This window comes from Phymastichus coffea, unplaced genomic scaffold (genome assembly GCF_024137745.1).
Source record: "Phymastichus coffea isolate CEN01 unplaced genomic scaffold, Cenicafe_Pcof_1.1 PCOF00039, whole genome shotgun sequence".
In the NCBI taxonomy this organism is placed as follows: Eukaryota; Metazoa; Arthropoda; class Insecta; order Hymenoptera; family Eulophidae; genus Phymastichus; species Phymastichus coffea.
Genome location: NW_026706850.1, coordinates 561,672 through 580,581, shown reverse-complemented (window position 1 = coordinate 580,581; position 18,910 = coordinate 561,672). Strand labels below are relative to the sequence as shown.

Genomic DNA, 18,910 nt, shown 5'->3' with positions numbered 1-18,910 from the left:
ATATGCAGTATCAAGGTAAAAGGCAATCGTCACGCCAGTTTGCTATTTGCTCTCTTTGGTAAAGAATTTCAATGCGCCTTTCAAGATATCCATATTTCATATTGCGCAAGTTCACCCTTGCTTATTTATCTCAAGTAAAATCTAAAGTAGCGCGAGAAGCTTTGAGTCTTTTGTATATCGCTGCCGGTTGGTTTTCGAGTTTTATTTTATACCGTTCTCAGTCGATTTTCGTTATTCATGATGCACTGTCAATTCGCGTACAGATAATAATGTTTGCCTCCGCAAGTTTTTGCGTATCGCAGCCTTTTTGCAATACTTGGCAGATAAATTACAAAAATCAGGAAAAACACGTAGGCGGAACGATTCGCACTTGCGCGATATCGCGGTTCTTTTATTTTCGCCGCGAATGCGAAAAATATGATACGACTATTGAATTTCACTGGCGCGGTCGGGGAACATTGGCACTTTGAGTTTGCGGCGCGAAAAATGAAAAAATAATTCTTTTATAGGCCCATACAAACCACGCAAGGTAAAATGGCAAGCCCGCGATGTTACAGCGCGGCTTCATTATGGCTAACCACTTCAAGTTGAGCGGTTAAATTTACGCGCAACACTAACCTATTGCCAATTCTCCGCCTCGACTTGTCTTAAAGCGCACACGACAATTGAAAATATCAAAATTTAAACAACAAAGCTCCTTCCCGAACACGTGATAAAATTTGATTCGATTGGCCGTTCCAGCGAGCCTTTATCGATGGATTAAAAGAGATAAAAAAAACATGAAAAGTTACGTATAGTTTCGTATAAAATGTCTTTTTAATGATTGACTTGTAAATACAATGGAATGTACACAATGTAGACTTAACAAGGGTAAGAAATCTTGGTAATCAAATACAATGACATTGTAACCGATGACACACGTAGATTTATTTACACGACGACTATACATATATATATATTATTATTATTAATATTATTATAACTTAACCGTTAGACAATTACGCAGTAAAATCTTTGGCAAGACAGTTTCTAAGACAGACTTGGAAACAAGCAGTCGGTCTGGATAAGTATGTACAAGCTACGGTGTAGAGCCGCCTGGTGCGGCCGTTCGTTCCACTCGATCAGGCAACTCGGTCGGCGCACTTTTGTACACAAAGTCGGTTCTTTGGGGGGGCGTATAGGCGCGCCGTCCGTTTACAGGCACTGCTGCTTCCTCTGAAGCGAGATCTCGGTGTTGGCGACGGCCATCCACTTGCTGCTGTCGGACCTGTACCAGGTGAGCCCGAGCGAGTACCTGCCGTTGAGGTTGGCGTGCTGGCAGTGGCTGAACCACCAGCCGCCGTGATAGTTGGCCGCGCAGTCCGTGGAGCTGATGTCGAGGTCGCGATCTTTGGCGCTGAAGCGCATGTTGTTCTGGTAGGCCATGGCGTCGCTGGCGTTACCGGAGTAGCCGCCCACGCGCAGCCGGTAGCCGGACTGCTCGTCGTCCACGCGGAAGTCCTCGTAGTTGGCCACCCAGTAGTTGCCGTCGATGTCGTGCAGCTCGATGCGCAGCCTGGTGCAGTTGTCGCTGCTGAGCCGGTGCAGCGCCTCGTTGCCGGCCCAGAACTCGTTGATCGGCGAGCCGAAGCCCGCGGCGTAGTCGTTCCAGCTGCGGTCGAAGTCGACGGTGCCGTCGACGCGCCGCCCGACCACGATCCAGCCCTTGCGGCAGGCGGCGAGCAGCGGCGCGCCCGGGCCCGGCGCTAGCAGCGTCAGGCCGTCGCGCTTCTCGCAGTTGCCGGGCAGCGAGTCGACCATGCGCCGGTACTCGTCCTCGACGCGCTCCAGCTGCCTGGTGAGGTTCTCCGCGCGGCCGAGGCCGGCGTCGAGGCCGGCTTGCCGGCGCAGCGTCCCGTTCAGCCGGTCGAGCGCCTCGCGCTGGCGCTCGCTGCGCTGCTGCAGCGCGGACGCGCTCGCGCCGAGGGCGCGCACGGCGCGGCGCAGCTCGGCCAGCTCGGCGGGCTCGGCGCTGGCGGCGCGCAGCCGCTGGCGCAGCTCGCGGCCGGCGCCCTCGAGCAGGCGCAGCCGGCGCGCCAAGCGTTGCTCGGCCGGGCCGCGCTCGCGCTCCAGGCGGCCCACGCGCGCGTCCAGGCGGCGCAGCGCCGGGGCCAGACGCGAGTGCGCGTGCCGCCGGCGGTGCCGCGACGGCGGCGGCGGCGGCGGCGGCGGCTCGATCTCGTTTTGCTCGGCGTCCTCGGCATCTCCGGCGTCGGCCAGCTTGCGTTGCACGCCGCTCAGCTGCAACGGGCGACGGTTAGCGCAACTGGAGCTTGAACACCCAGTCGGGGGGCGGCGCCGGTTTAAAAATAGTGCTCCGCGCGCCAGAGCGGACCGAGGCTGCACGGCTGCGGCCCCCGAGCCGGAGATTATCCCTGCGCTCGATATCGATCCCTCGCCGCCGGGGCTGACTCGTTCGGGCGACGCGCGCGTGCGCGCGCGTTTTTTGCTCGTCTTGCCCGCCGTCTGCCTGTGCGCGCGTACGTGCGTCGGTGCGGACTAGCGTGGTCGCGCGCGACACCAAGAAGTGGAACGGGGCGGGCGGGCCGACGATTGGCATCGACGTCGGCCGCCGCGCCGCCCTGTGCTCCCGAGCGCGGGCGAACGCACCGATGGAGCAGGCGCCCCGAGCCCGTCGGCAGCTCTCTCGAGCGGCCGCCGGGCGGGGGCACGGGCGCGCGATCGGCACGGGCCTCTCGCGATATTGGAGTCGCGAGCGGCTCGGCGCAGCCGTGGCCTACATGCGCCCCCCGGGCTGCCTCTTCTCTGTGTCCCGCACGCGCTCGGACGCGAAGGCGAGAGTCGCCTCGCGATGCGGACAGTCGCGCGCCGGGAGAATCCAACCTCGGTAATCTGGCGCGCACCGGTCGGCCGGCGAGAGACGAAGCGAGGCCGCGGGGAGCAGGAGGGGGGCGGGGAGGCGAGTTTACGGCGCAGTTTTTTAAGGCCAGGTGCGCGCGCGAGAGAGACGGCCGGGAGGCTCGCGTGCCGCAGATGCCCGCGGCAGGAGAGGCTCGTATACGCAATCTCATTCTTCGTCTTGCCGGCCGCTTTCGATCGGCGTCCGCAATTCTCGTCCCGCCGCGATCCCCGGGGCCGCGCGCGCACAATGGCACATTGTCGCGACGAGCCGCCGCGCGAGCGGAGGCGCGACGGCGTCGCCCTCCGAGGCCAGCCGAGCCGCCGGGGATATAATAAGGGAGCGCGAATTTCCGCACAAATGGCGCGCCTAGACGACCAGCTGTCGCGCCGAATCGCTCGCGGCCGAGCATCCGCAGTCCGCGCGCTCTCTCCCCCGTGCGCGCGAGCGCACGTGCGGGCGCTTTAATTAAGTTCCCGTTTTCGGCGAGATTGTCGGCGCGCGCGCGGATTTCGATCGAAAAAACTCGTTTCTCCGTCGGAGCCGCCACGGCGGAGCGGGGAATCGAGGAAGGTGGCACAGCTGCCGAGCGCGCGGCCGAGCAGGTGCCGGGCCCCGATGTAAATTAGGGATAACGCTCCTCTCCCCCTCTCGCTCTCTCTCTCTCTCTCTCTCTCTCTCTCTCTCTAATTGACTCGTCCGGCCGTGCTTCTCGGCGCGAAAATTGCCATAGCTGGATCCGCGCGTCCGGCTCCTCGGCCGTCGCCCCTTCACGCCCGCGGCGAACGGACGTCGTCGCCGTCGCTCCGGATTTGAATCCGATCGCGCCCACGGCGTTCTAACCGACTCTCTCCGCGGAAAAATCCGTGTCCGCGACGCGCGGCTGTCGTCGTCTCGTTTCGTCCACGTGGCCGCATTGCAATTAGGGAAGGGCCTGTCTCGCGACAGGTCAGAAGCAGCTGCAGCTGGCAGGCCGGGCGGAGAGGAGAAGAAAAAGGGGGAGACGAGAAGAAAGGAAGACGAGCCGAGAGAGAAAGAGAGATAAATCTAGCACGTATCCAGTTTATATACACGCGCGCTAGGCTCCCGTCTGCTTTTCGTCGCTGGCAACGATATTGCCGCGAGCTCCACATTATGCAGTTCTCGGAATCTCATAATGACAAGTGGCTTTCGCGCGCGACGGATCTTTCACTAACCGCGCGTTTCCCCCCGATTGACCAGTGCGATTTTGCGCGTGGTAATGCTCGCGGAATATTGAGAGGGATCTTTTTTGTTCTAGAGAGAAAATTGAAAACGAGTGGTTCGAGAGGGAAAACCGATGGACCGGGTTAATTGATCGAAAAACCGATTCGACGGATACAATACTCTTTTCGAAAAAAAAAAAAAAAAAAAATGAAATAAAATCAATGAATAAATCGCGCAGCTTTTTCCTCTTCCATAGAGATAATGCGAGCTGCGTCTCACCTGGCTGGCAAAGTCGGCGCAGCTGCGAGACAGCTGCCCCGTGCTGCGTTTGACCGCTGCGACGTCGAGCCTGACGCTCCCTAAGCCGGCCTCGAGCCTCGCCAATCTGCCGCCGAAATCTCGCAGACCTCGACCGACGCCGGCCACGTCGGCTCGGAGCAATTCCAACTCGGACTTGACCCTCGCGCGCTCGGCCAGCTCCTCGCTGGCGTTGCGGCTCCGGAGAACCTCGGACACTTCGTTCTTCAGCTCCGTCACTGCGTTGCCCAGCCAACGCACGCGGAGACGTTCGTTCACGGCCGCGGTGGTCGAGGTGTCGCTGTTCCGCAGGCTATTCAACTCTTTCCTGCAAAATCCATCGAAATTCCTTCCTTCAGAAAACGTTTACGAGCGGGACCTCACTGAAGTTTCAATTTTTACGAGCTGCCCGCAGCGCAGCGGATCCGGTTGTGTGTTATAAATTTGAAAAATGCATTTTCCGATGAAAAATTCGGGGGGCGCGCCTCAATGTCGTATATCGCGTGGATAACAATTTTTTTTTTTTCGTTATAAAGTTGTTGGGTTCGTTTATTATGGTATAAAGCGGAAGCTGTAACCCAATTCAATTTTGCGAACAAATTTAAATTGGATTATCCGATATTTATCCGCATATCGATTTCAAATAATAGAGGGGAAGCGGACAACAAAAAAAGCGATCGATAGTCATTATTCGCCGCTCGCTCGTTGAAAATCTATCATTGTCGCGGGACTCGGTCGCGTCACTAACGTATTACGGTTGACAATCTTTACGAAAAGCCTCCAACTGGAGCGCAAACGTCGTTGGATTTTCGTTGCGCGCGTAACGGCGCAGCGGAGGAGCATTTAATCGCGAAAGTAAAACGTCACGGGAAAGAGTGTAATGCGTTGTTGCCGCTACTGCGGACGAGCAGCCCCATCCAGTCGAGCTGTAAAGTCCTCGAAATGACGCGACTTTCGCCCGTTCAAATCTACATTTCCAAAGACTTTGGCTTTTCCGCGCCGCGCGCGGCCGAAATATCTGCCGCGAAGACTCTCTCGGCCCGCCCGGAACTTTACGCCCCCGTAATTTTCAATTGCGCCGCCGCGGCTATCGCCAGTCGTCGCGGTGCGGATGGTCAACTCCTCGCGAAAGCGAACGAACATTTCACCCGTATGATCATGCTAAGCCCCCTTCTATCTTTCGCCGGGATCTTCCCTCGAGCTTCTTAATTTTTTGTTTTTTTTTCCTTTTGTTGCCTAATTAACGTTGAGTATACCTGCAAATCTTTTATGAAGATTCTCCTTCCTTTTTTTCAACGAGAGATTTTTTCCGGGCAGAGTATTATACCAGAGTGCGGTTTTTTTCTGTACCTCTACCGGACCAGCGTTTTTTTTTTTTTTTTTTGTTTCTGTACTTTTTCACTACGTCGAGTTTAACACGAAAACAAAAAGAAGCGAAGGCAATGTGGAAAATGGATATGCTTTTGCAAATGCGAAAAAAAGAATCTCGCGACGCGGACGGAAAAAAAAAGAGGAAAGCGCGAGTATAGAGCTTCGCGCGCAATTCTTTGCGCACCTATACAATTTGAATAATTGACGTTAACACCCGCGCACAGGTACGAAAGCGGCATGATAAATTTCCTCGCGGGCTCACACGAGAGAGAGGCTAATGAACGTACCGCGCGAGGGAAAAAAAAGTAAACATTGAGAGAAACGTTGGTTCGGGCCTCAGCCCCCTCCCTTTTTTTTCGGAGGAAATTGCCGCGTGCAGCGGTGCGCGAGCATACGGGTAGGAAGGAAGCCAGGCTCGAAATTATAATTACGCGGGCCCCTGGCGCACGACTTCCGAGATCGCAGCCGGCAGATTGTACGCGTATATATATATACCGGGGGAAATACAATTAAATTTATATGCTTTCTTCCTGCTCTCCCGCGGGGGCTTTTTACGCTCCGCTCGCCCCGTCCTCGCTTTTATCTTGGCCGCGCGTGTGAACCTGCGCTGCTCGCATTCCTATTTCATAACTAAACTCGGGTACCGTGCCACCGAGCGCCATTGGAACATCGCGAGCGCGAACAACGGAGGAGGGATTCGTTCTTTATCGATCGAGATACAAATTAACTTTGCGGCCCGGCGATAAGCCGCGGCGTTTAATTCGAAATAAGAAAAGTCTCGCTTCATATTTGAAGGCGCGCGGCATCAAAGTCGTAGCGTGGGCAAAAGAGAGAAGTTGAATTTTATTGGATTCCCTCGCAGATGGCCGTACGTATGAATCCGACGCGTTTTCGAGCGCTTAAAAATTTTAAAGCGATTCGCCCGTGAAAGATTCGAGGAGGCGAAAATGCGCGGCCGGCGAGTAACATTTTGCATTTTTCAAGTGCCGGCAGTTTCAACGTGTCAATACATATCCTATGCGCTCTTTTCATTAGCCACCGACCGACCGCTGTCGGCTTCTCTCTCTCTCTCTCCCGCTATGCGAGAATTGAATTTCCCGTATAATTCAATTGCCACTACCGAGCGCTTGTCTCTAAAAGCCGGCGAGCGCGCAAAAAAAAATCAGTCCTGTCGAGAAATCCGCTAATTAAGCTCGCTTCCCTTCCAGATGAGGGGGAAAATCGGATTGGAGCGCGAAAATCGCGGCGGGTCGCATTTTTTTTCTTCTTCTTTATTCCCTTTCAAGGCCGCTGAAAATGAATTTAAAGCGCAAGTATATGCGCACGAAAGCGAGGCGAGCTAACTTCTCCATTAGGCCGCGTGTTCCGTTCGACTTGCAAATTGCAAAACCGCCGCGCGGTATAACTCGTTAAAAGCGCTGTAACTATCTGCGGGTCCAACTTTTCGCGAGAAAAAAAAAGGCGAGGGAGAGAGGGAGCCTCGCGGAAATATCGGCAGCTGAGTGAGGATGATAAATAAACTCAATTAGCGGCTCGGCTTTTTTCATTCGCGCGGGTTCGAATCGAGGCTCCGATCGATCCAACTATAAGATAATCGCCCGCCACTGCGAGCTTATCCCTTTTTATGTGTCTGCGGAAACCCTGTTGGTTCTCTCTCCATCTCTCTTTCGCTCGCGCGCGCGAGCCGCTTGGAAAAGAAAAAAAAAAGGCTATCGGCACAGCCGCTGCTTTTTCAACTTTCTGTATGGACACTCGCGTGTTTTTACGAATTGGAATTCCCTACTCTTTTTTTTTTCTTTCCATGCGTTAGGCTTCGCAGGTGTGAATTTCAAATAGCAGAGCAAATTGAAAGTTCGGGCGAAACAGCCGCGCGCGCTTTCATTGAAACTTGTTGAAAACTGATTTCTCCTTCTTCTCTCTTTTCGTTTCTTTCGAGGCTTTCCAAGCTCGCGAGGCGTCGTTCGTTCGTCGGCGATCGTGGCGCGCTTAACGGCTGGCCGCGCGCGCTCGTAAAACTTATTAGCGAGGTTTCGAAAGTCGAGCACCAAAAGCCCGTTAAAACTGGCCGAAAGCTCGGCCGCTCGCATCGCGCGCTGCGTCCGAGGGACGGGACGAAACGCGATCCGCTAATTTTCGGCGCAACTCGACGATCCGCGGAAGAATGCGAGGCCGCAAGGTAACGGCAGACGCTCGCCCGAAGCACGGGGGAGGGGCGCGGGGCGAAATTCGCGCCGGGCGAAGCACCGCAACGCCTCGCGGTCGGCCAATTAACCGGCGCACTCTCTGAAATTAGGGCTCGCAGTCGCGTCGCCGGCAGATAACGCGGCGAGGGCCGATCGCAGGTCCACGTCCAGCGCTGGCGATCGTCTCGGCGGCCAATGGAAAAAGCTCGCGCGCGCGCAACATTAGACTTCCGTCTTGTCTCGCGAGCATTGAATTCCAAATTTACAACGGCAGCCGAATTATCGATTAACGGGGAGGGGGATGTATATAGTTGGCGGGCGGTTAGTCCAGAGCGAGCCAACGCAGCTGCGCGCAGCTTGTACGACGTGAAAGTTTTTCGCCGGGCGCGCTCTCGTAAAAACGCTCCTGCCGAAGTATCGCCTCGTTAATCGCGCGTGTCGAATTACAAAAGTCAAATCGAAGCGCGCTCGATCCGAAGCCCCGAGGGCGATAAAAATTTGCCCGTCAAAGGCGCCTGGGCTCGCATAAGTAATTCGAAGCCCGCGCTCGCAAAGATATTTTCCAAGCCAGTCCCCGCCGCACGAAAAGAACAAGATCGGCGCGCCGAGAGAGTAAAGTGACGTGTGTGCATGTGTGTGCGCGTGTGTGTATAAAGAAAGGCAGGAGAACGAGTGAACAAGAGAGAGAGAGAGAGAGAGAGTGAGTTGGGCGAAGGACGTGTTCGGCGAGCAAAGCGGCCCCGAAACCGACACTCCGCAGCTGTTGTTTGCTGCCTGCATATAACGTCAGCTGGCCGAGTCTCTCTTTCTATAAATTACAAAAGTCTCTTTTGTCCTAGAAGACACGTGCCGCGATCGCCGCTTTTTTCCCCGTACGCCGCGAATCGACGTAGAGATCGCGCGCGGGGCGCCCAGTCGTATACGCACAGTCGCGAGCAAGCTCAAAGCGAGCGCGAGAAGCGAAACGTTCAACCGGGCAAAAATTGCAGCGGCTTTGTGTTTGCTAATTGGCAAAGCCGCCGGCCGCGCTCGGCGAGATCGAGCGTTTGTCGCGGGGCGCGCGATTTTCGTTTCACGTATGCGCGCTGATTGCCAATTGATGGGGCGAGCGAGAGGCGGACGGCGAGCTTTTTCCATTACGCTATTGCGAGTCGTCGGGCTGACTGCCAGTGCGTAATATCGAGAAAGCTACTTGTGTGCGCTTGGTCAATACGGCGCGCATTTTCAATGACAATTAATTGCGATTCCCGGAGCGTCAAAGGGACGCGCGCCGAGCAAAAGACGTTGTCGTTCGTTCGTCGCGCTTTTATTGGAGGCGTTGCAAATGGAAAGAGCGTACCTCATCTGTTTGACTTCGTTCCTGAGCAGCAGCAGCTCGGTGTTCTTCTCCATGGACTGCTTGAGGCTGAGCTCGAGCGCGTCGTAGTCCTGCTGTCGATGGTTGAGCAGGTCACCGAGCTGCTCCTGCAGAAATTTGACGCTGCTCGCCAGGTCGTCGTCCTGAGCTCGCACGGCCAGGCAGAGGCACAGCAGCAGCAGCAGCAGCAGCAGCAGCGGAGCGGCAAGGCGAGGCTGCATGATCGCGGCGGGCCGGGTGTGCGTTCGTGGGGACGCGTGGCGCGCAACTGGAGCTCGCCACGACGAGGGGTAGGGCTTTTTATACCGCGCGGCGGACGCGCCGCGAGCAGGCGCCTCGCGCGGCAGCTGGCTCGAGCAGGTGTTCCCTCCGGCTCGCGTAAGCGTGCGCCGCACGCGTCCGACATGAGGGTGGTGCGCATACCTATTCCTTGCCTTTTTTTTCTCTTTCTCTCTTGCCCTCTCTCTTTTATCTCTCTTTCTTCTTTTGCCAAGCGGGTTTTCGGCTTCCTCCGGCTACCCGCGCACCTCTCTCTCTCTCTCTCTCTCTCTCTCTCTCTCTCTGACAACTGTGACTGCGCGTGCGAGATGAGATTTCGTCGTTTTTGCGCGAGCTCGCTGCCGGCTGGAATTTATCGCTGTTTTTTATGGTAATTATCCGCTGCCTGGTCCAAGAGTCTTGTCGAATTTTTTTCTTTTCTTCGCGATTTTTATGTGATTTTATAAGATTTCGAGCCCGAGGTGACGCGCATTTTTCGTAAAAAGTGGCGAGCGATTCCACAGCTCAATTTTCAAAAATATGAATCTCATTAGTTTGCTCAAATGTTAGTGAAAACGTTCGTCATCTCAGTGAAATGCTTCGAAGACTGTGACATCTCTTCGATAAACCTCGAAACTTGCAGGAGTGAATCTAGTTGCGTTCAATTAGAGCACGAGAGAACTATAATCGAAAAAACGTGCTTTAATGAAAATTAATGATTTCTGAGAAAGCGACGTGCGAAAAACGCGAAAATCTCAACTATCAACTCCGCGTTTTAAGCGATCGATGCATCGCTAAGAGTCACATAAGAGTCATGGAAAAAGTACGAATTTTGGATTTATGCATTATTCTTGTAAACGTTTACAGCCCTGAAGACGGATCGTCGGCCAGTCCGAAACGTCGGAATAATAGAAGCTTTTTGTGCTCCAGTTTCGGTTAACTTGGTTCACGTCGTCCTCCTTGTCATTCTTGTTTTTGGAGCATCCCAGAAGGGAACCCGCAAATAATCAAATTTTTCTAATTTTTCATGATACCTTTAGTGAGTAGTCTCTCAGCTCCGCTACACGTTATAATATAATTTTACAGAAATGTTTGTGCAATCATGTCATATCTAAAAATCATTTGAAATTTGATTTGATAACGGAGGATATGAGCCTTCGGTTTTTATTTCGGGACATGTCAGACCTGGTTTCGCGAATACTAATTAAACACAGACTCTTGATATTATGAGAGGGTCGATCTTATAAATCAATAAACGCGAGATAATAGAGTACGGAATTTGCGCATATATATAGATCTATAGGCAAAGCTATAGATAGACGGCAATAAAGGATTAAAGTATCTGGTGGCCGATTGCTCTTTTTTTATAATGAGAGATTTTTTTGCTCTGCTCAGATGAGATGATTTTTTGCTCTCTAAAAACAAAGCGATCGTTAATTTAGGGACTAAGTAATTTCGAATCAACGTATAATTGTCAAACAAAGAAAAAATGCAATTTTTATCTTCGCGATACTTTGCAATTGTCACGCGATAGTGTATTTTTTCTTTGCACATAACCATTTGCTTTAAATTAATCATTAGGATATTTACGTAATGGTATGTGAAATTAATACGTTCATTTTAACAGCTATATAATTACCAGTCGCACTTTTGCTTGCAACATTAATATTCCATAGCAATTCTATACACTAAATCTAGGATCTCGTACGCATAATGTTTTAATAGCTAGTTTACATTAGAAATCATATATTGAAATTGCAATAATGGATTACTGTTTTCAATTTGCGCGAAATTCATAACAGCATAATCCATTATAATTATGTACGAACGATATTACGATATTCAACAAAGTTCGCTGCTCTCGGTAAAAGAATTCGATTAAATTCCAACTGACATCGTAGTTGCAAGCGAAAGAAAAAAACAAATAGCTGAAAGTCGCAAAAGGAAAGAGAAGACGTCGCTCCGCTCGACTTATTAATATTAAACTCACATTGCCGAGCGCGAAACGGAACAAAAACTTAATAAACAACGGCGCGCCGCGAAAAACGAGCTCCTCGCGACGCGCAAGTTATTCATCAAGGCGAAAGGTTCCGGGGAAGCTGGGATGGAAGGCAAAATCGAAAAAATTTTTCTAATGCATGCGCTTTCGCTCTCTGCCCGGAGTATCTTATCTCTCTCTCTCTCTCTCTCTCTCTCTCTCTCTCTCTCTCTCTCTCTCTCTCTCTCTCCTCTCTCTCTCTCTCTCTCTCTCTCTCTCTCTCTCTCTCTCTCTCCTCTCTCTCTCTCCCTCTCTCTCTCCTCTCTCCTCTCTCTCTCTCTCTCTCTCTCTCTCGGCGCTGCTGTTTGTGCGGGTTACGCAAACTTATATAGCCGAAGTAACCGCAACTTCAAAGTGATTATACAATGGCCCTTCAGAATTCAGATCCACTAAAAGCTGCTCGTCGATAATGGATGGATGAGCACGTCAATAATAGACGCGGGCGGCAGCTACGCCCTCCCTCTCCCCCACGTCTCTCGCCGCTTTCTCTCTCGCACCTGTATTATATTAACGCTGTATGGAGCATTATGTTTGATTTTACGAATTTCCCAGTTCGACGGGCCTCGCTCGGATATCCTTCACCACGGAGAAGCATATTTGGTCTGCGTTGCATTATACGATTTGGGCTCGCCGTCTGCGAGGAACACCTCGGATGGAAACGTTTCATTGTCACAATTCGCGATTCTCCGCTGTAGTTGTTACTCACGAACGGTCGTTTAATTGTCATAATTGACATGTCGATCAAATCACGGGTCTTTTTTTTCTGTTTTTACAAGCACGTCAACGCGATACTTCGCTGTGGCAATATTTGACGGACGAGAGACCAAGATACATCTTTTATCCTTATTTCCATTTGCAACTACTATTTGGCTGAATACTACATTCAGTCAGATTAAAGGATAAACAATTCATCTTTAATCAAGACCGGCATTTTGTTAATAAACAAACTGGAAAGGTTCCGAGTCAAAAGATTTATCCCGACATAGTACGCAAAGCTAAAAACGTATAAAGCTGGAAACATAATGCAGCGGCCGCAAGGGCGACTTACTTATACAAAGTAGGCATCAAAAACTTATAAATACCTCGCGGCTCAAGTTTCCGCCTGCAAAGCGTACTTTAGCCGCAGCAAGCTAACTCGTAAAATTATAAACCAGTGGGCACACGCATACACACATACAAGCTAGCAATGCGGCGCCCAAGCAGATGCACGCTGCTACATGCACAATGGCGAGTCTAGTTTATAGTAGCTGCCTCGAAATCCATCGTGCATTAGGCATCAGCGAATCGGGGCATACGTCGCTCGTAGATCGCGCATGACGAAGCAGCGAGTCGCGTCGCCCGGCTGCTGGCTGCACTCATTGTTTAGCTCGTGCACAATACACGTGTGCACGCTCCGACAGCCACATTGTATGTGCACGTACCACACGACGACCGAAGAGAAGTGGGTACGCGACCGAAATCTCATTTTTTCCCCTTTCTTTTCTTTCCCTTCTTCTTGCTGCATGCATCTTCATTTCCTACCAAATTTCCGTCTGCTTGCGCTCCGCTACTTATTTTGGCGGTTAATTGGATTTTCTTTTTCGAGGATAGGGCGGGGGGGGGGGGGCAAAGGCGCGCAGGGTTAATGGATTTTTTGCGTGACTGTGTATGAATATTTTTATCGAAAGAGCGGAGACTGCGGTAAGATTTATGAGAACAGCTGATTTCAAATGAGATACCCGAGTGATAATGGATACATGCCGAATGAAATAATGAAATTGAAAAGCGAGTGACAAAGTTTCTCAAACGCGATCGTTCTATTCGAAAATTAGTATGAAAGTAAAATTCTCTTCAAGTTCCATTGGAACAAACGCGTCCTTTCTTATTTATTCAACACTTAGTTTTTTAACTACAAACATACCAATAAACAGATAATGAAGAAATAAATACTTTTTGAGCGTATAAACTAAAATTACAAGAACAGAATTAAAAAAAATAGATTAATAAGTTTTTAAACCCAACATTTACCACGATACTCTCTTACAAACCCGGCATTACGTATGCGATATTCTCTAACGTCTTTTTCAAAATAGCAGTCTTTTCAGTTGTCAAAAGTGGTACTTGCTGTGTTAAACATATTAGACTACCCATAGCACATAGAAGTGAATCCAACAAAACTGTGATACAGTCAGATGTTACTACCGGCCTTTTACGTTGTTGTAATTGACCTCCAATCAGCATCAAACTTTCTCCTAACAACCTGAGATAAGCAGCAACATCTATGGGTTCTAATTCTATGCTTCTTAATTTTGCATCAATAAAGGGTTGACCAAATTGAACTGAATTATTACTGCATGAGTTTAACCAAGCTGAAGTTTTGTAATCTGTAATTTATAAGCATCTGTATTGTCCTTGTCAAATATAATATTTTATGTAATTTTCAATGTACCCATTACACATTTGTTTTGAGATCCATTTTTTTGTGCCAAGACACGAGCCCGTGAATGCCAATTGTTTCTCTCCATGGTTGACAATCTAATCCACATTTCACCAAGCCGTACATTCAAAACATTTATATCTACAAAAAAAATTCTTCAATCAATTTTTTGATACATTTTCTCACGTTGACATATGATTCATATATAACAGATCAAAATTTCAATAGTTCTTTCAAGTTCTTACATTATCTGTTCTTAAGGTTCCATAAAAACTAAGAATGTTAAGTTTGAACATTTAATAGGAAATTATAAAATTTTGCATATTTCAAATCATTACTTATTATTAAAGATGAGGAGTTCACCTATAGCTGGATATTTTCTTAGTATCTCTTTCTTCATTTCATTAGACCATAATTCATACCCAGTATAGACCATTTGCTGAAAAACATTATTTAGTTATAATATATTCTGTTTGTTTCAAACCAATAATATTTCAATATTGTTTATTGTAATAAAATAAACCTTTCAAATTATACAAGATATCTGTAAATCTAACAAAACTAAACAAAGAAATGAAGAATATTACCGAAGTAGCAGCTGGTGGTGGATTGTTGGGTAGCATATTTGGATGTAATTTTGCATGCCCTGGTTTGGAGGTAATATTTTTGGATAGAAGGAGTTCTTCATCAGAATTGACACTTTCTTCATCGTAACTAGTATAATCTGGAGTTTCTATTTCATTATTACTCAGAGCTGAATAAGTTTCAGAATCTGAACTGGTTGATGAATTGACCTGAGAAGATTCTTTAGTTTGTTGAATTTGTTTTTCAATATTAAGATGTATGTTAACAGATGTATCATTAAGTGGTTCAATATTAGGTAATTCTGTTTCCATTGTTTCAACACTTGATTCATTTTTTAAATCTTTACTATTATTTTTAGTGCTCTTTTTTTGTGATTTATTGATGACTTGACTAATTTTCGTAGATTGAGTTTGGTTATGTATATCAACATTCTCAATGTTTGATTTTTTCTTTGACGAACTGCTTTGTTGTAATGTTTTACTACTTTTAATTTTTTTGATGTCTCCACTAGTAGCATCCAAATACATCAACTTTGATGACTTTTTACAAACTCTGCCACTGCGTGACACTCTTGTCTTAGAATCTTTATCTAAAATTAATTCTAGATAAAATGCTCTTATATTATATTTTTAATAAATGAATTAGAAACGATATTAGTTATTTTGTAAATATTCACCATTTTTCATTTTAATTTGATTATTTGTTGATGTCATAACGCGATATTTTATTTTCTTGTCGCAACTAAATCAGCTGATACTGTTTAAGTTGAAGTTCACCTTGTACAAAAAATGGCTGTATGTCACTGAAAGTTCGATTTATTAAATATTATTAAATTTGTTTACGTATTCATCTCATGTATTCGTTGTTTTATTTTTATTAGTCTACCATCAAGATTAAAGAAAAGAAAATTAAAAGACTATTAAAAGAAAAACCATATATATATATATAGTTTTTTTAAATAGTTTTTATTTTCAATGTAAGTAACATTGTATATCTTTATATTAATGTATTTGTATTACGTTATACGTTTAAGTAAAAGTTTTTAACAAATCGATAAGACACAGTTCCTTAGCAATTCAAATTTTCAAATAAATTATATACATCCGTCTTATGAAGTTCCGTTCAAGTCTATATATAAATCGTAGAACATTATGCGTATACATATTCAATGGTGAACTTTATTGTCAATTTTATCATAACTTATAAAATTTTGTTTCCACAAACTCCAAACAATAAGCAGCTAACCATTTATGTAGATTCCAACATCTTTTAAGTAAAACATGCAGACGATCGAGGAATCTATAATCAGAGTCTATATTAGTTAAATTAGTAGTGTAAACAAACCATTACAGATTTTGTCGATGTAACAAAACCTTAATACTATTAATACGTTTGTGTAAAGTCATTGCGCAGGCGCGCTAAAATTACAAATACACAGTCGGCGCGGCGGTGCAAGTTATTTGCTATTGCCGCCGCTCTGTTTTTGACCGCAGCTATAGCATAGTCGGCACTCGGAAAGTGTAAGTACGAACGACAAACAAAAGCGAGTACATATACAGCATCTTACATAGGAAGCTTTAAGAGTTTGAAGAGCAAATTTGTTGGTTGGAGGTTTTGCTGGAGATTTAATTACTCGCATCTTTTCAGTCAGTTTTCCAAGACCGTTGAGGTTACATCGCGCGATTCACATAGGTATTTTAATTGCAACGAAATTTCGTTGTTTGTTCTAATTTGAATTATTGTTTACCGTATTAGATTTTTTATCTCAACTAGTAATTGTCGCTTATTAGTTGGCTTTGAATTTTCAATTATATCAAATTGTTATAACGAAACAATTTAAATAAATCAAAAATAGTTTCCTCTTGAATGTCTTTTTGTTGAGAAATTATCTGAAGAGACGAGTAGAAATCCTTCTAGATTACTCATTATCGCAAACACGATATTATATCCGTTTGAGTAGATTGACCAATCACCACGTTTCGTCAAATCACTTTGTAGGTCATTCAGATCAAATCCAACTTTGAAGAAATTCAATCGCTCGTAAAATTTCAAGAAGATGAAACTGATTTTTACTTTCACGATCTTCATTGCTCTGATCAGTTACGGAGTGGCATGGCGTAATTTCGTAAGGGGTAGGTCTAAGAATGGCAATCTTGGTGAACCAAGGATCACATCATCCACTGATCTTCCTAAGGAGCAGTGGTTCACTCAGCACTTGGATCACTTTAATGCTGTTGAAGGAAGAGTTTGGAAACAGGTTTATAAAAATTCTCATAATTGATTAAATCAGTGAATATTTCTTTGGTAAAATAATTGATCCTTGCACAAAATTTATTTTTTCAGAGATTCTTTATGAATGATGCCTACTACAAACCGAATGGACCTGTTTTTCTACAGATTGGTGGAGAAGGTCCAGCCAGTGCTAAATGGTTGGTTGAAGCACAAATGATTGAGTATGCCAAGCATTTTGGAGCCATGTGTTTCTTATTGGAGCACCGCTATTATGGAATGAGTCACCCAACTTCGTATGTCTAAAAAAATGACAATAATTATAAACTTATGTTCTCTATTTTAAAAATTCAACTTGCATCGATAAAAATTTTCAGGGACTTAAGTGTTAAGAATCTTGTATATTTAAACTCTGAGCAAGCCTTAGCTGATTTGGCTTACTTTATTCAAGGAATGAATACAGATCGTCATATGCCCAATGGTACGAAATGGATTGTGTTTGGTGGTTCTTATTCTGGTTCCTTAGCTGCTTGGATGCGTTTCAAGTATCCTCATCTTGTACATGGTGCTGTGTCTGCAAGTGGCCCTCTGCTAGCTAAAATTGACTTTCAGGGTTAGTACATTTTTAGTTTTTATGGTAATTTTGTAATATAATTTTTGATCTGTAATTTTTCTGTCTTTATTCATAATATATATATTTTTACATGACAGAATATTTTGTTGTTGTTGAACAATCCTTGAAAACTCATTCTCAAGCCTGTATTGATGCTGTAGCAGCAGCCAATAATCAAGTTCACATAATGTTACGTCATCCTCTTGGTCAGAAAAATTTGGAACAACTTTTCAAGTGAGTTTTTGTTGATGACATTTTTTAATTTTATTCAACAACACATTACAAAAATTATTAAACTTCCAGCTTCTGTGATCCAATTGACTCAGGAAAAACATCATATAAGGATATTGCCAATTTATATGAAACTATTGCTGATAATTTTGCTGATGTTGTGCAATACAACAAAGATAATCGTAACGAAAGTACCATCACCATAGATATGATTTGTGATGTATTGGTTGATGAAAAGAAAGGAGTTCCTGTAAATAGACTTGCTGAAGTAAGCAATATGTTATTGAAGAAAAATAAAGAGAAGTGTCTAGACTACAAGTACAATAAAATGGTGGAAAAACTTAGGAATATAACTTGGACTGAACAGTCTAATGCTGGGGGTAAAATGAATTATATTTCTGTATTTTTAAGATATTTTTGAAGAACATTTGAATAAGATTTTTCTTGCTTCATAGGACGCCAGTGGTTCTATCAAACGTGCACAGAATTTGGTTTTTTCCAAACTTCAACAGCAAGGCCTAACTTATTCAGTGAAACTTTCCCTGTTGACTTTTTCTTACACCAATGTGTTGATGTTTTTGGTCCACGGTTGGTATTAAACAGTTTGAAAAAACATCATTGATGCTGTCAATTTTTAATTTTTTTCAACTAATTTTTCAGATTCGCGCATACGGCGCAGATTGGAGTAGAGCGCACCAACACTATTTACGGAGCACTCGAGTTGGCCAACGTTGTATCAAATGTCGTGTTCGTTCATGGAAGCATTGATCCATGGCATGCATTAGGAATCACCAAATCTAGCAATCCAAGCGCTCCTGCTATTTATATTGAAGGTAAATTCTATTTTTTAATTATTGCATAACAATTATTTAGAAAAAACGTCTTACTCCAGGTACTGCTCATTGCGCGAATATGTATCCACCATCCAAAAATGATTTGCCACAATTGGTAGAAGCAAGAAAACAAGTGGGACAGTTAATTGGTCAGTGGCTTGAAGAAAAAGTTTATTACTAATTAATTTATTTTTAATACTATTAAACCAGCATATAACACTTTCTATTATTCATGTGAGATTGTTTCAATAATCAATTGGAGAATAAAAGTTTAAAATAAATTTTGTAATGATCTAACGTGTATATATTTTTATAAAAATTTAATAAATGGCGTTCTTTTTAAAATCGATTGTCTATTATTTATTACATTTACTTATTAAAGAATAAACTATTCATGAAAGTTTTTAGTACAAAC

At 46.0% G+C, this 18,910-nt stretch overlaps 3 protein-coding genes across 10 annotated transcripts; 1 reads left to right on the top strand and 2 right to left on the bottom strand.

The window, feature by feature from the left end:
- Positions 1-748: 748 nt before the first annotated feature.
- On the bottom strand, positions 749-9,548 carry LOC131663836 (protein scabrous). The gene is made up of 3 exons (XM_058934528.1): positions 9,275-9,548; positions 4,364-4,709; positions 749-2,280 (listed from the first exon to the last, which is right to left on the bottom strand). The coding sequence occupies exons 1-3, from the start codon at positions 9,511-9,513 to the stop codon at positions 1,195-1,197; spliced, it is 1,671 nt and encodes a 556-aa protein (XP_058790511.1). The 5' UTR covers positions 9,514-9,548; the 3' UTR covers positions 749-1,194.
- A 3,902-nt stretch (positions 9,549-13,450) lies between these two features.
- LOC131663970 (HMG box-containing protein 4-like) lies at positions 13,451-15,360 on the bottom strand. Of its 7 annotated transcripts, none has more exons than XR_009301897.1 (6): positions 15,266-15,328; positions 14,592-15,190; positions 14,343-14,443; positions 14,250-14,277; positions 14,024-14,145; positions 13,876-13,951 (listed from the first exon to the last, which is right to left on the bottom strand). XR_009301897.1 is itself a non-coding variant. In XM_058934784.1 (5 exons), the coding sequence occupies exons 1-5, from the start codon at positions 15,300-15,302 to the stop codon at positions 13,608-13,610; spliced, it is 1,167 nt and encodes a 388-aa protein (XP_058790767.1). In that variant the 5' UTR covers positions 15,303-15,360; the 3' UTR covers positions 13,451-13,607. The 7 variants fall into 7 exon arrangements, 5 of the variants coding, with proteins under 5 accessions (XP_058790767.1, XP_058790764.1, XP_058790766.1 ...); XR_009301898.1 differs by having other exon boundaries at positions 13,923-13,936; XM_058934784.1 differs by lacking the exon at positions 14,250-14,277 and having other exon boundaries at positions 13,451-13,951; positions 14,017-14,145; positions 14,368-14,443; positions 14,592-15,172; positions 15,266-15,360.
- A 673-nt stretch (positions 15,361-16,033) lies between these two features.
- LOC131663930 (putative serine protease K12H4.7) lies at positions 16,034-18,823 on the top strand. 2 transcript variants are annotated; one of them, XM_058934716.1, is made up of 9 exons: positions 16,034-16,109; positions 16,588-16,846; positions 16,933-17,114; positions 17,196-17,431; positions 17,530-17,665; positions 17,735-18,042; positions 18,118-18,250; positions 18,323-18,495; positions 18,555-18,823. In XM_058934716.1, the coding sequence occupies exons 2-9, from the start codon at positions 16,646-16,648 to the stop codon at positions 18,674-18,676; spliced, it is 1,491 nt and encodes a 496-aa protein (XP_058790699.1). In that variant the 5' UTR covers positions 16,034-16,109; positions 16,588-16,645; the 3' UTR covers positions 18,677-18,823. The 2 variants fall into 2 exon arrangements, with proteins under 2 accessions (XP_058790699.1, XP_058790698.1); XM_058934715.1 differs by having other exon boundaries at positions 16,049-16,281.
- Positions 18,824-18,910: the final 87 nt, after the last annotated feature.